Here is a 13366-nt window from a genome sequence, read left to right on the forward strand (position 1 = left end):
AACTTTGGTGCAAACTGTGCTGGAGTCAGGTGCTCTTGGGTGCAACATCTACACATGTGCCTGGGACCATAGTGGTTTAAGCAGGGATGGAAAAGCCCTAGGCTGGCAGGGGGCACTGAGGGTCAGCCCTGGGCTCTGGGTGGCAGCATTGGGCAGCATAGGAACTGGCTGGGGCACAAGGGTGCTAAAGTTCAGGGCTGGCCAGCAGGCAGCCCCTGCATTTTAGTACCCTTGTACCCCAGGCAGCCCCTGACACAACCTACATGTTTCACTGCACTTAATTACTTAAATATTACAGTACTATTTTACAGCAAAGTTAATTAATTTCCTGCAACTAAATACCACTGCACATGTAGACAGGGATGGTTTACTGTGAAGATAATTAGTTAACATTAGAAATGATTTAAATATTGATATCATAACCAAGATAAAATATTAAACATTCATGGGTTGTTCTGCTGAAACAATCTATTTTTTTTGCATTTATTAAGAATCGGTGAACAGATACCACATCATCCTAAATTCTCCTTTTATCACTTTTGTCACTTAATGTTGCTAGAAAAGGACAATGGGGGATTCATCTTATATGATAAGTTGTTTACTTGTCCTTGGACCACAACCTTGTCATGGTGGAGAGGCTTGTGTGTTCCTGCAAACCCCAAGGGCTGTATTGTTTGGAGTCTTGTATTCCTGGTAGGGTGTCTTCTGGTGAACAGATCTGAGATAAGGTCCTAGACTAAGCATGATCCAAACTCCTGAAGACCCCAGTAACAGAACAGGAATGCTTAAGGATCTGCTGGTTCTCTGTGACTGTCAAGGTGGATGAGGGCTGCAGCAGGATGGAGGTCTCCAGGTGTCTTGGATATTCTTGCCACTGGGTTCAAGGCTCCTTCCTGTCAAGGTCATGTCGTTGTTACTTGCATACTGGCTTCCCCATGTTAAAAGATGTTATACGCAGGCTCCTGCCAGGAATGTTAGCATCTCCCATAAATCAAGTCCCATGGCGATGGACAATTGGTGGTACGGATAGGAACAGTGATTTCTGGGAGTCCCTAGTCACAAATCTATATTTAGGTGTGGTCGTGTGATGGTCATTTTCAGGGGTCCTGGTTTTTTTCTGATTTTAAAAAAATCTTCAATTTTGAGTTAAAAAAAAAAGTAACCCAAAATACACATTTTTCCATGATTAAACGGAAACACCACTAATATGTATAGATAGATACAAAGTGGTGTTTCATTTTAATCATAGAGAAATGTGGATTTGGATTTATTTTTTTTTAAACAAAAATTGGGGATTTGTTTTATCACAGAAAACTAGGATGCCTGGTTTTGCACTTACTGAGACAGAAGTGCAATTCAGCAGCTGCAGCTATGACTGAGCCATCCTCTTTGGGATCCCCTTTGCTCACCCTGAATGGGGAAGGGGTAGAAAAGGCGTCCTAAATATTGACTGTACCAATGCTCCCCTGCCCCCTGGCTTGATTGCTGCATCCAGTGGGATCACTGTACTTGCAGCTAAAACCAACAAAATAAAGTACTGAAGTTAACCACAACGGATGTCCGCACTCTCATGGACTCCCCAAACAGCAAGCATTCTGAAAGAAGAACAGCCACAGTAGCTAGAGAACTTGTGTGATATGATATAGATATTGCTGCCCCAAGTGAGGCCGGCTGGGCAGATGAAGACCAGCTGAAAGAAGGAGGTGGCTACATGTTTTTTGGAAAGAAAAGTCACCTGAAGAGAAGCACATTCACAGGGTTGGCAGTGCCATCAAGAACAAGATTGTCAACCAGCTTTCAGAACTCCCTGTGGGCATTAACAAACACCTTATAACTCTCCACCTCGATCTCAGTAACAACCAGTGTGATAAAGTCATCAGTGCGTACATCCCCACTTGATGATAAAGAAGTCAACAAGGAACAGATCTACTGTGCTGTTGACACAGTCCTGACTTCCACTGCCAAGGAAGACAAGTTCATCCTCATGGGTGACTTCAGGGAAAGAGTTGTGCAACACTCTAAACTCTGGAGTGGCACCACTGGGAAAAAGGAGGTCAGGAAAGTCAACTCCAATGGTATCCTCCTCCTCAGCAAATGTGCAGAGCATGACTTGCTCATCACAAATACCATCTTCAAACAGAGTGACAAATATAAGACCACTTGAAAACATCCACGATCCAAACACCGGCACCTTCTTGACTATTATTGTCAGGGCTCATGATCATACTGATGTCTGTATCATCCGAGTCCTGAGAAATGCAGATGACTGCTGGATGGATCACCATTTCATCAGCTTAATCAAGGACATGCAGCTTTCACCACAACATTGTAAACAGCCAAAAGGAATGCGGAAGGTACTCCAAGACCAAGCTAGATTGGAGGCTCTTCAACAATGCCTTAGTGAGAGACTCTTTGATCTACGTGATGATATTAAGGACATTACGGCACACTGGGAGGAGCTTAACAATGTTATTCACAAGGCAAGCACTGAACCACTTGAATACTCCACTTACTGTCACCAAGACTGGCTTGATGAGAACAATGAGGGAAATCCTAGCATTTATTCATCAGAAGAGAATCATGTTCTGCCATTGGCAAAATGTATACTCCAACTAGAAAAACTAAGAGGCTTACCACCAGCCCAAAACTGTGGTTCAGAGGAGGCTACAGGACATCAAGAACCAGTGGTGGTAAGCAAAGGCTTTGGAGATCTAGAGTTGTGCTGACCAACATAACATGAAAAGCTTCTTTCAAACAATAAAAGCCATCCATGGGCCATGTTCCAATGGCCCAAACCTTGTGCAATCCCAGGATGGTTCCACACTTCTCACATACAACCTATCCATCAAGCAATGCTGGAAGGAGTACTTCAAGACTCTATGCAACCATGAATCTGAGGTGCCACGATCAAGTCCATCCCTCACCACCCACTAATAGAACCTCTTGCTGATCCCACATCCTTCAAGGAAGTCTGGCATGCCATCACTCAGACCAAGAACAATAAGGCACCAGACCCAGATGGCATCCTCACACCCACCCAGATGGTCTTCAAAGCTGGTGGAACAGCACTAGTACAAAAATTTCACCAACTTCTCATCAAAATATGGGTTAATGAGGAAGTTCCACCTGACTTACAGAATGCCAACATTGTGACCATCTTCAAGAAAGGGGACACAAGTTAGTGTGTGGGGACTACCAAGGAGTTTCCTTCCTCTCTGTTTCTGGGAAGATTCTTACTTGCATCCTTTTGAATTGCCTCCTCCCTCTTGCCAAAGATGTCCTTCCAGAATTCCAGTGTCACTTTAGACCATCTTGGGGTACCACTGACATAATATTTGTTGCACAACAGATCCAGGAGAAGTGTAACATCAGGAGCTGCTTATGTAATTAATTGACCTAACCAAAACCTTTGACTCCATCAGTCATGAAGTCTTATGGAAGGTGCTGGGTAGGTTTGGTTGTTCATTAGTGTCTTCAAGCTACTCCATGATGGAATGACTGCCACTCCATGATGGAATGAATACCACAGTCCTCTGCAGTGGATCAGAGACAGACCCATTTACCAACTGTACTAGTGTCAAGCAGGCCAGCATCATCACCCCAACCTTTTTCTCCATCTATCTTACTGTGAGTTTGATTCTCATCCATGACTGCTTTCCTCCTGGAATTGGGGTATCAAATGGATAGTAAGCTTTTCAACCTGTGGCATCTTCACAGCAAAATGAAAGTTACCAAGTCTGGCATTGCTGACCTTAAGTACACTGATGAAAGTGTTATCCTTGTGCACACCGAGACTGATCTGCAGTCCACTACTGACCTTTTCTCAGGTGCCTATTATAGCCTGGGTTTCTCCCTTAACACTAGGAAAACCAAGGTGCTCCATCAGCCTGCTCCAGCACAAGCACAACTCCTTCTCCCACAAATTACCATTGATTGAGAACCTCCGGAAAACGCTTAGCATTTCCTTTATGTTGGCAGTCACCTCTCCAAGTTACTCAGTCTTGATGTAGTAATCAAACATAGGATTCGCTCTGCCAGCATATCCTCTGGAAAGCTGCTTCACCATGTCTTTGCCAGCTGAAATCTGCAGATGGAAACTGAGATCCTGGTCTACAATGCAGTGGTTATCCCCATGCTTCTCTACAGGTGTGAAACATGGGTGACATATCAAAGCCATCTTAAGCAGCTGGAATGGTTCCATCAGCATTGCCTCAGAAAGATCCTTCACATTAGATGGGAAGACCACTGCACCAATGCCAGAATCCTCTCTGCAGCTAACATAACCAGCACTGAGGCAAAGATCATGAAACACTAACTCCAATGGGCTGGCCACTGTGTGCGGATGCCTGACACTCATCTCCCAAAGCAAGTTCTCTTCTCTCAACTTAGGCATGGTAAGAGAACCCATGGAGGGCAGAGGAAGTGCTACAAGGATACCATAAAAGCATATTTTATGAAGGGTATCAACTCTATAAACTGGGAAGTGCTGGCTGGTAACAGGTCTCAGTGGTGCTGAATCATACATCAAGCTACAGCCCACTTTGAAGACAACTGTCTTGCTCATTAACCTGAGAAATGGCAGAGGAGGAAGGAAAGCACACAACATCCTGGCCAACCGTTGTACCCCCTCCAAGACACCACTTATCATATTTGTGAAAAATCTTGCTGCAGAGCATGGACTGGACTCCTCAACCACCTTAAAACTCGCCAGTAATTCCCCCACTGGCAGACATTATCCTCATATTGGACAGCCAATCATGAAATTGTTTTTAAAAATCCATATTTTTTAATATCTTAATATTTGAAGGTTTTCCATTCTGAAGACCAGAGCTGTCCAATGGGTGGCCCATAGGTTGCAAGGAGTTTACATGAGGCCTCTGGACTCCTCCCTGTCTCCTGTACCCCTTATTACTCCTACTGCTTCAGTGGCCAATGTCTCTGAGGCAGGGTAGCATGGCAGGAGAGGCCCTGTGAGCCCGCTGCCCATGTGGTAGGGAAGTGTATGCTTGGCTGCCTGTGATGGAAGTGAGGGCTAGAGCTGCTTGTGTGACAGGGATGGGGGTGTGAATTGAAGGGGCTCATGATGCCCAAAAAGGGGCAGGGGGACAGGGGAGTGTTTTCAGAGGGACAGATGGCAGTGGAGAGACTTATACTGCCTGCATGGTGGTGACAGTAGTGGGGGGTTCATGCTGCCAGCATGGTGAGTTTTGAGAAGGGACATAGGGCATGTAGCCCCTGTGGCATGCAGTCCACATGGTGGTCAGCCTGGGGTCCATGACTGGTATTTTGTGTGGCCCCCAGGAACTCTGAAATTGGACAGCTCTGCTGGAAAGGATTGAACTAGGAACATTATGAGCTATAACCTCATTACTAGTCATTTTTGTGAGTGTACTAGCATAATCTTCAGCCACACAGACTATCAGAGAACATGGTTGGGCAGTATTAACTCTCAGAGAACTAGTGAATTATCAGTACTATTTCCCTCAGAACGTATTGTTCTTTTGAGCCTTCTCACTCAACTAAAAACCTTGTCCCACTCTTCTCTGTTTGTAAGATCTGACTAATTCAGGTGTTATGATCAGCCCAGATCACTGAGGGCTCAGTAGATGAGCTAGAAGTCACTCCAAAAGTTAAAGTAAATATTAAAACAAGACTTTTAAATATCTATAAAATATTTGAGATTCCTGTTTCTAACTCAATGTAGCATTTCTAGTATTCAAAAATTGAAAGAGCCACTCTAATTAAGTCTTAACGCATTTCAAGCTAACTTTCGATAGCTGCATAAACAGCCAAGAGTTTTTTTTTTCCTTCTGGGATAATTTTAAAACAAAAAATTCACAAATAATGCTTTCAATGTGAGAAGAAGGCTAACTTTACACTGTTGACTTTCCCAGTCATAATTTAAAGTTTTAACAAGGAAGCTCAATGAACTATTGTGCTAATTCTATCCTCATTGAATTCATATTTGCAAGTTCAACAGTGTGAGGAATGACAGTCCAAAAGATGAAAGATTCCTTCTGTCAGTATGAATAGCCAAGGACTGTTTGTGCCACGTATTTGTCCCAAACTATGTTAATATTTGCAAAGCTGGACTTCTTAGGAAGAGTTCACTTTGCTTAGTGAACACATTATTGCACGGTAAAAAAATGAAAATGGCAATGACTTGGCGAGTTTCTTACCACAAAGTGATTATATAACATGCAGAGACTAGTAGATACTTCTCCAGTAAATTGATAGCTTAATAGTCATTTAATACATGTGCTGAATTTGACCCACAAGTTAGGATCCTGATTTTGCTCATATCAATGGCAAAACTTCTATTAAATTCAGATTAAAAAAATCTATTGGATCAGGCTGATTTTATTTTCAAAATTGATGGACTATGACTTCTGTACTTGGATTTAGAGATTTGATTTTCTATTTTACATAGCAGTATGCTAATAGTTTTCTTTGTAGCAAGCAGCTACAGCTGGTTATATGGCTGTACACCAGTTGAATCAATATTTAATTGAAAAGAAAGCTCTATTTAGCAACAGAAATGATTAAAGCATGTCTTTCATTAATAAGACTATGATTTTTTACAACTCACACTGCAGTAGTTAAACTAAGTGCATCTGTAGAAGCTCTGTTACATGCCAGCTTCAATAATAGCTCCTTTTTGTCTTGTGAGAGTCATCTTTGGTTCAGCTAATAACAAACTTTCATAAAACTACTAATGCTTTTCTAATAGTTTCTTTTCAACACGGAAGCTATGAAGCCAGCACTGTCATGGTCAGCTGAGGGTGTTTCCTCTTTCATTCTATAAACCACTAGAAAATAATGCATGAATAGAGTCGGTCTCTGGATTTTGCTTACTATCCTCTATATTTTTTCTCATCATCTCTCTAGTATTTGAAGGCAGGGGCAGATAAGGGAACTTGTTCAGTAAGTAAGCTATGGGGATATTGTTATTGATGGTCGGTAATTAAAAGCTCTTCAGACTAATTAGTTAAGTTAAAAAGCTGGAGAAAAAAATGCCAAGTTAAACCAAATGTGAAAATGTGCATTTTTTTTCATTTCTTGGAGCTGACCTGGGCACAAAGGTTCTTTTTTTTTTTTTTGGCAGTATCACACAACATGTGAGAAGCACCAAAATTCTAGTGACAAGGTTAAACAACTTAGCACCCAGTCTCATTCTGCTATAGAAAAAGTAGTCCAGAATGTGCTTATTTCTCCTCCATCTCTGAATTTACTGGCAACCAGGAGCACAACGAGGGTCAACTGAGAGGGGCACCTGCCCAAAGTGCCTTATCAAGAGGTGTGCTTCCCCAATCCACGCAGATTTTGCACTCCATCAGCACTGCAAAGTGGGGACTCCAAAATAGTTCCCAGGAAACTTTAAGACTAATGGCTGGGGCAGGCAGAGCACGCATGGCGGCAGCAGCCAGAACTGTTTTGAAATTCTTGCATGGCAGTGCTGCTAGGGCACACACTCTGTGGGGATTGGGGGTGATGGTGGCACTGCTCTACAGTAGCCTACTCTAGCATTTGAGATTGCTGCTCATTGGCATTGGTAAGGCCGTTGTCCTCTGCCCTCAGAACCCATGCGTCTCCAGCTCCCCCAGAACTTGTGCCCTACTGCCACCCGAAAGCTTCCACCCCCCTCTCCAACTTCTGGCAGGGTTTGTCCCAGGCACCAACTCAGCTTTTTACACCATGGCTGGCAGTCACTTCCTTTGATGTCACAGAAAGAGGGGGACTTATTTTAGAGTTCCATCACTTTCTCCTAAACTTCAGACTTCGTTGAGATTTTATATGCATCAGTCAGCCAGCTATTGTTCTTTGGGGAGTAACAAGTGAAAGTGCCAAGGAAGACACTGCCTTGACTTATTCACGATCCCCTACATCAGGTAAATTTCCTATGCTAACAGTGATTCATTTGAAATAATTACTGGTGGCACCAGGGCTGACTAAACTGGTTATACACACCCCTACATCCTATGTAATTCTTAGTGATGCAGTACACGATGACTCCTTTTCTCTAGCTTTGTTAGCTGACATCATCCTGTGTTACTAACTCCTCTTCTCCTTTTCTTTCTCTCCCTCCTTTTAATAATGCCTCTGCTGTTGCAGCATAGAGGAGGGCATCCATGACAACTAGTGATTGTGTAAGTTTCCTTATTTAGACTCTTGTTTAAAGTTCAACTTTCATGATTAGTCAAACAAGTCAAAAAAGATAATGAAAAAGAAGGATTGTGTGACAAACATTACTCACTGATGTTGGAAATCTGGATGCTTTTTTTTGGCACGTAATGTGCTGATGTCAGTCTTGTATTCACTGGACATCTATCTACAGTGAACCCTTAAAATTCAAACCCTTAAAATGCTTCTATTTTCTTCTCATCATCTTAGTTCTGTTCTTAAGTCATGATCACTTTTTTTCCCACTCCTCATAGAACTCCATTGTTTGGGGCATGTGTGTGGGGAGAAAGGTCAGTCACTTGTCAGGTAATTTTCCTTTCATGTTCTTCTTAATCCTTGATCCTTTATTCAAAACTTTTCATTTCTATTTAATTTACTGCATGAATCTCTCAGGTGTTTTCTGATTTTAAGGACTCTGTATTATATCAAAACAAATAAATAGGATCTAGGTATGCCTGAGCTGGGGTGCTCCAACAGTCTTATTTGGTTAAGACAGCACATTCTGTAACCAACAACACCTAAGGGAGTGATGTGGTTAGCATCATATATAGCCATCTTGACTCCTTAGCCTGAATGAGCAGGTACAAGTTTAACCACTCTGACACCCTCTTCCTCACTGGATTAGGGAATAAACAAATATATTACAATGAGTTAGGGATTGCTGAGTTACAGAACATCAGCCGCTCGATGGTATTTGTCCACGTACATGCTCTCACCCTGGTTTTACTTGGAAGTTAACCAATCATAGCTTAGCCCTCAAAACATGGATAAGTTACTGTAATTTAGCTTTCACTTATTGTGGGGCAAAAACCACCACATAGACAATTTCTGTAGAGCAGCTGAAATTCAGTAAATCCCCACTTCCCCTATTAAGATATTGTAATTTATTTCTTTGTTCATATCTGCTGTATTTACTTTTACTTTTGACTGATTACATTACCTTGCACTTGGAGCCTACAAAATAATTTGAGATGGTAAACTTCAATCTTTGTGCAGCAGGGATGCTATTTTATCATGCCCATTTTACATTCATATCTTTCAAGGTTTCAGGTTTGTTATCAAATACAAGTCTTGAATTGAAGATATTTACTGCTGGCCAAAAGCTTTTATATTCTTCGGCTGTAGCATTATTTCTGACTCCTGTAGAGCTGAACTTGACAGGCATCATGCAGAGCACTTCCCATTTGGATCACAATATATAATTACAGTTCCTTAGCATTTTCCCACCTTGATGTTTGTAGCCCTAAATGAAGTTCTGAGATTAGTGACATTTTCAATTTTGCCTACTTGGAAGCTAAAATATCATATCTTTATATCAGAATGTGTTTTAACAGGAATATTTTTGTACGGAGTACAGAATATAGCCCTGGAATTCAGGCTGAAGCTGAGTTAAGAAATCTGCATGGAGAGTATGACACTATTTTATTATTTTTATCTTTTGTCATGCTTATAAGTTTTGGCCTGAGTTACAGGAGAAGTCAGACTAGAAGATCATAATGATCCATCCCCACCTGCCTTAAATCTATGACTCTAGAGCACATGCTTTCCTTCATTAGCTGGCCTGATGGGAAAACGTAGATGTTGTTATGCATTTGGAAAATCTGTAAGACATAGACTTAGGGACTTCAATGCATTTAAAAATATGGGCCTAAATCAAAATATGTATGTATGTATGTATAATTAATTGCACTTCCTTGCTCCCAACAAGAATGCTTCTTGATTTTGCTGTATATATTAATGAACCTAGCTAGGGATGAGCTACTAAGCTCAATATATTGGATTGACTCTATTCCAAAGGATACACTTAAAGTCTTAACTACACCAAGAAATCAAGCAATATGCAAAGAATGTGGTGGCTTCCCATAATGGACCTGATTCAGCTTGCTTGTTTAAAGATCTAAGATGATATTTAGTTGTTTTGTAGGTCACAAACCTGCCAGCCTTGTAATTTGCACTGCTGAAGAACAAGACGACATTTCTCCTTGGCAGGCAGCTTTTTCTTCTCTCCCACTGCTGTATCAGCCAAGTCCTTATACCTGAAAAATATCAGAAGAGGAATATTTGTTCAACTGGGTAATACAAAAGCATATCCCAAACCTGGAGGGTATATCTGTCAAAGCTGTTAGTTGCCATCTCAGTTCTACATGATTTAATAGTCTAAACACCACAGTTCTAGTGCTGGCACAGTCACTGTCTCAAATCTTCGTAAATTCCTCTGTGGATTTGTACCATATCTCTGCAAAGATACCTACCTTGAAAACTCAGCAGTTATTCTAAGTGTGGTGACAACAGACAGACATTATGTGTATGAAGTTTATGCTGTTAGGATGCTTCCCAACATCCTGTAATGAAATGTATTAAGAGTATGACATACACCCTGAAAATTATTTTGCAATCCATCTACATCAAAGGGGTTAACAATTTTGGCAGAAGTCCAACAGATTAGTCCTGCATCCTCCCTGAGTGCCACTTTGTTACCTTTCCTTACCCTATCTGTGTTCAGCCTTCTGCTCCCTGTCCTGGGCTCCATAACCACCTGTTTTCTCCTCCCTGCCCTATCTGCTGTTTGTGGTCTGTCCCCTCCCCAGTCTGGCAGGTGCAGAGCCAGATTAACCCTTTAGTGGGTCCTAGACAAACAAGCTCGTGAGTCTCAGACTGGTTGAGACCCCCCTCCCTATCCCAGTGCTGTCTCCTGCAGGGAGCAGGGCTCAGAGCCACCCCTAGCAAGCAGCCACTGAAGCAGCAAGGCTGGCAGAGGGGAAGGAAAGGGAGGGGGGCAGAGCCATTCACACCACCACCACAAGAGGGAAGGACCGGGACCCACCGTAGCTCAGGGACCTAGGCATGTGCCTAGTCTGCCTATGTATTAATCTGGGCCTGGGCATGTATAATACCCAGAGGCTGCCCCTGCCACTGTGTAACTGTGCTGCAAGCTGGCTGTGTCTGGTCTACACTGTGGCAAGAGCGTGGGTTGGCAAGGGTCCAATCCCAACCACCCAAATCCTAAAAACACAGAAAAATGCCACTGAAATTACTCTGAAGGGAGTGGCAGGGGGTGTTACTCCCAGTAACAGCCACTCTCACATACACTAGAGACTGAAGCTATATCCTATTCCACTCTGCATGCATAAAAGGCATGTATGTAGCTGTGTAATTGCATTTTTTGGCACTTATACATAGTTTTTGTTCAGCATAGCCCATGCTGGCCTATGGGAATAAAACTGGCCAGCTACGTGAGGCCAGCTATGTGAGCAAGGCTGGAGACATCTTAAAATTTTTGTTGGTGGGAGCGAAGAGAGCCCACCCATCTTACCAGGCCAATAACTTAATGCTTAGGGCATTTGTACAGGGATCAGGAGGCCCAGATTATATGCTCCCTTTAACCAGAAGGGGCTTGAACCTGCATTTCCTGCTTCCTAGCAAAGTGCTCTGACCCCAAAGACTAGGCACACTCCTGAGCTCTCCTTCTGAAGGTGGCATCCTGAATATTAAGGAGGAATTCATTTGTAAGTGATGTGGTTAGACTGTGTTGAGAAAGGTTTCTACCAATTTAAAATTAGTATTTTTTCAACCGTTTGAGGGCTTTAAAATGCCTTACAGTAAGAGATTTATGAAACTTAATCTGTTTAGTTTATCAAAAGGAAGATCAAGACAATGCTTGTTTATAATGTAATGCGCAAGTACTTCACAGAAGGAAAATACTGTGTCATAATGAGATCTTTGATGTACCAGAAAAAAAGATTTTGCAAGGAACAATGACTGGAAATTTAAGGCACCAAAATCAAAACAAGAATAAGGTACACATTTTAAGAGTGAGGATGACTAAAAAAAAACTACTGAAAAAAGTGGTAGATTCTTTGTTTTGTAATCTTTAAAGCAAGACTTGATGCAATTCTCCATTAGAGTATTAATTTCAATTACCTGAAAGGAAAGCATTTTGGAGACATGTCACATTTGATGATTCTTCCAATGGAGCACAGACAGGTTTTGAAATTTGCCTACAATACTTGTTTTATCCTGGGCAGCCAGCTATGAACCATATTCCATGGCAGTCCCAGCATGTGGAACTAGGGACCATAGGACTTCTGTGTTAGCAGTTGGATAGATGCATAATAGAACTGCCACAGAGCCTCCAGAGTCTGTACTTCTGGAGTAGATCCATCCTGCAGACTGTTTGGTGATGGAGGACCACATTGCTGCCAGACAATCAAGCTAGCTGGCTTCCTGAACAATCCAACTCTTGCAGCTGGGAAGCCAGCTGGCCCAGGACTCTAGCAGTTCCAGCAGCTGCTGACTAAAATTGACATGAATATTGTCAGTTTCACTGGTGCTCATCACTTAATAGCAGCACTGAAACTGACCCAACTAAAATTGACCCTTTGCCCAGGTCCCAGTAAGCATATTTAATCTCAGAAAAATATTTTAGAAACAGCCCATATTTGCCCCACAAACCTGAAATTTTGAGTTTTGATCAGACCTACTTTAGACACCCACAAGTTACTGAACTGCATATGAGCATAAATGGATAAAATTCTACTGCCTATCTGATACAGGAAGTCAGACTAGATGCTCTGCTGGTCCTTTCTGTTCTCAAAAGTCTATGATAGTATGAAAATGTATTTACTCATTGATTAGAGTTTAGGACCCCTTTCTATTAATTAAAATGAACTCTTAGATGAAAAGGGAGGACTTTAAGCTACGGCACTACTGGAGGAGAAGGAACACTCCAAAATCTAGATTCATTTCCTGGGTCTGCCACAGACTTTCTTTTACATTGGACAAAGGGGTTAGTTTCTCTGTGCCTCAACTGCTTATCTGTAAAATGTAAATAAAAGTATTTCATTATCTCACTGTTACATTACAAGGTTAAGTATATCAAAGACTTGGAGTTTTCAAAAGTTATAGTAATGGATATGTAAGTATTTAAAATACACAAATACTTTTGTTCCTGATACTGTCATATCACTTATCTCCAAAATGAATGTCATGTCTTTTGAATTTTTTAACTATTTTTCAGACTTTAATTCTATCAAATTTTTATTTAGGGAGAAGCCAGCTGTGTGGCTTGGACTTATTAGCTTTATTTCACATATGCCATGGCATTTTGAAAGCTCCAAATACCCCTAAGGCCAAATATATCAACTTAAATAAGGACTATGCACATTACTAATAAAATATCATTATT

At 41.7% G+C, this 13366-nt stretch overlaps 1 protein-coding gene across 1 annotated transcript in view; it reads right to left on the minus strand.

Annotated features, from left to right (window-relative positions):
* Positions 1 to 13366, minus strand: part of MYO16 (myosin XVI) — a 545578-nt gene that overhangs the window by 110375 nt on the left and 421837 nt on the right. The window contains exon 28 of the mRNA XM_090022346.1: positions 10115 to 10217. Within this exon, the coding sequence (XP_089878472.1) occupies positions 10115 to 10217 (103 nt within the window). The remainder of the gene's footprint in view (positions 1 to 10114; positions 10218 to 13366) is intronic.

Source organism: Crocodylus siamensis, chromosome 1, assembly GCF_052110815.1.
Source record: "Crocodylus siamensis isolate JL-2025a chromosome 1, ASM5211081v1, whole genome shotgun sequence".
NCBI classification, from domain to species: domain Eukaryota; kingdom Metazoa; phylum Chordata; order Crocodylia; family Crocodylidae; genus Crocodylus; species Crocodylus siamensis.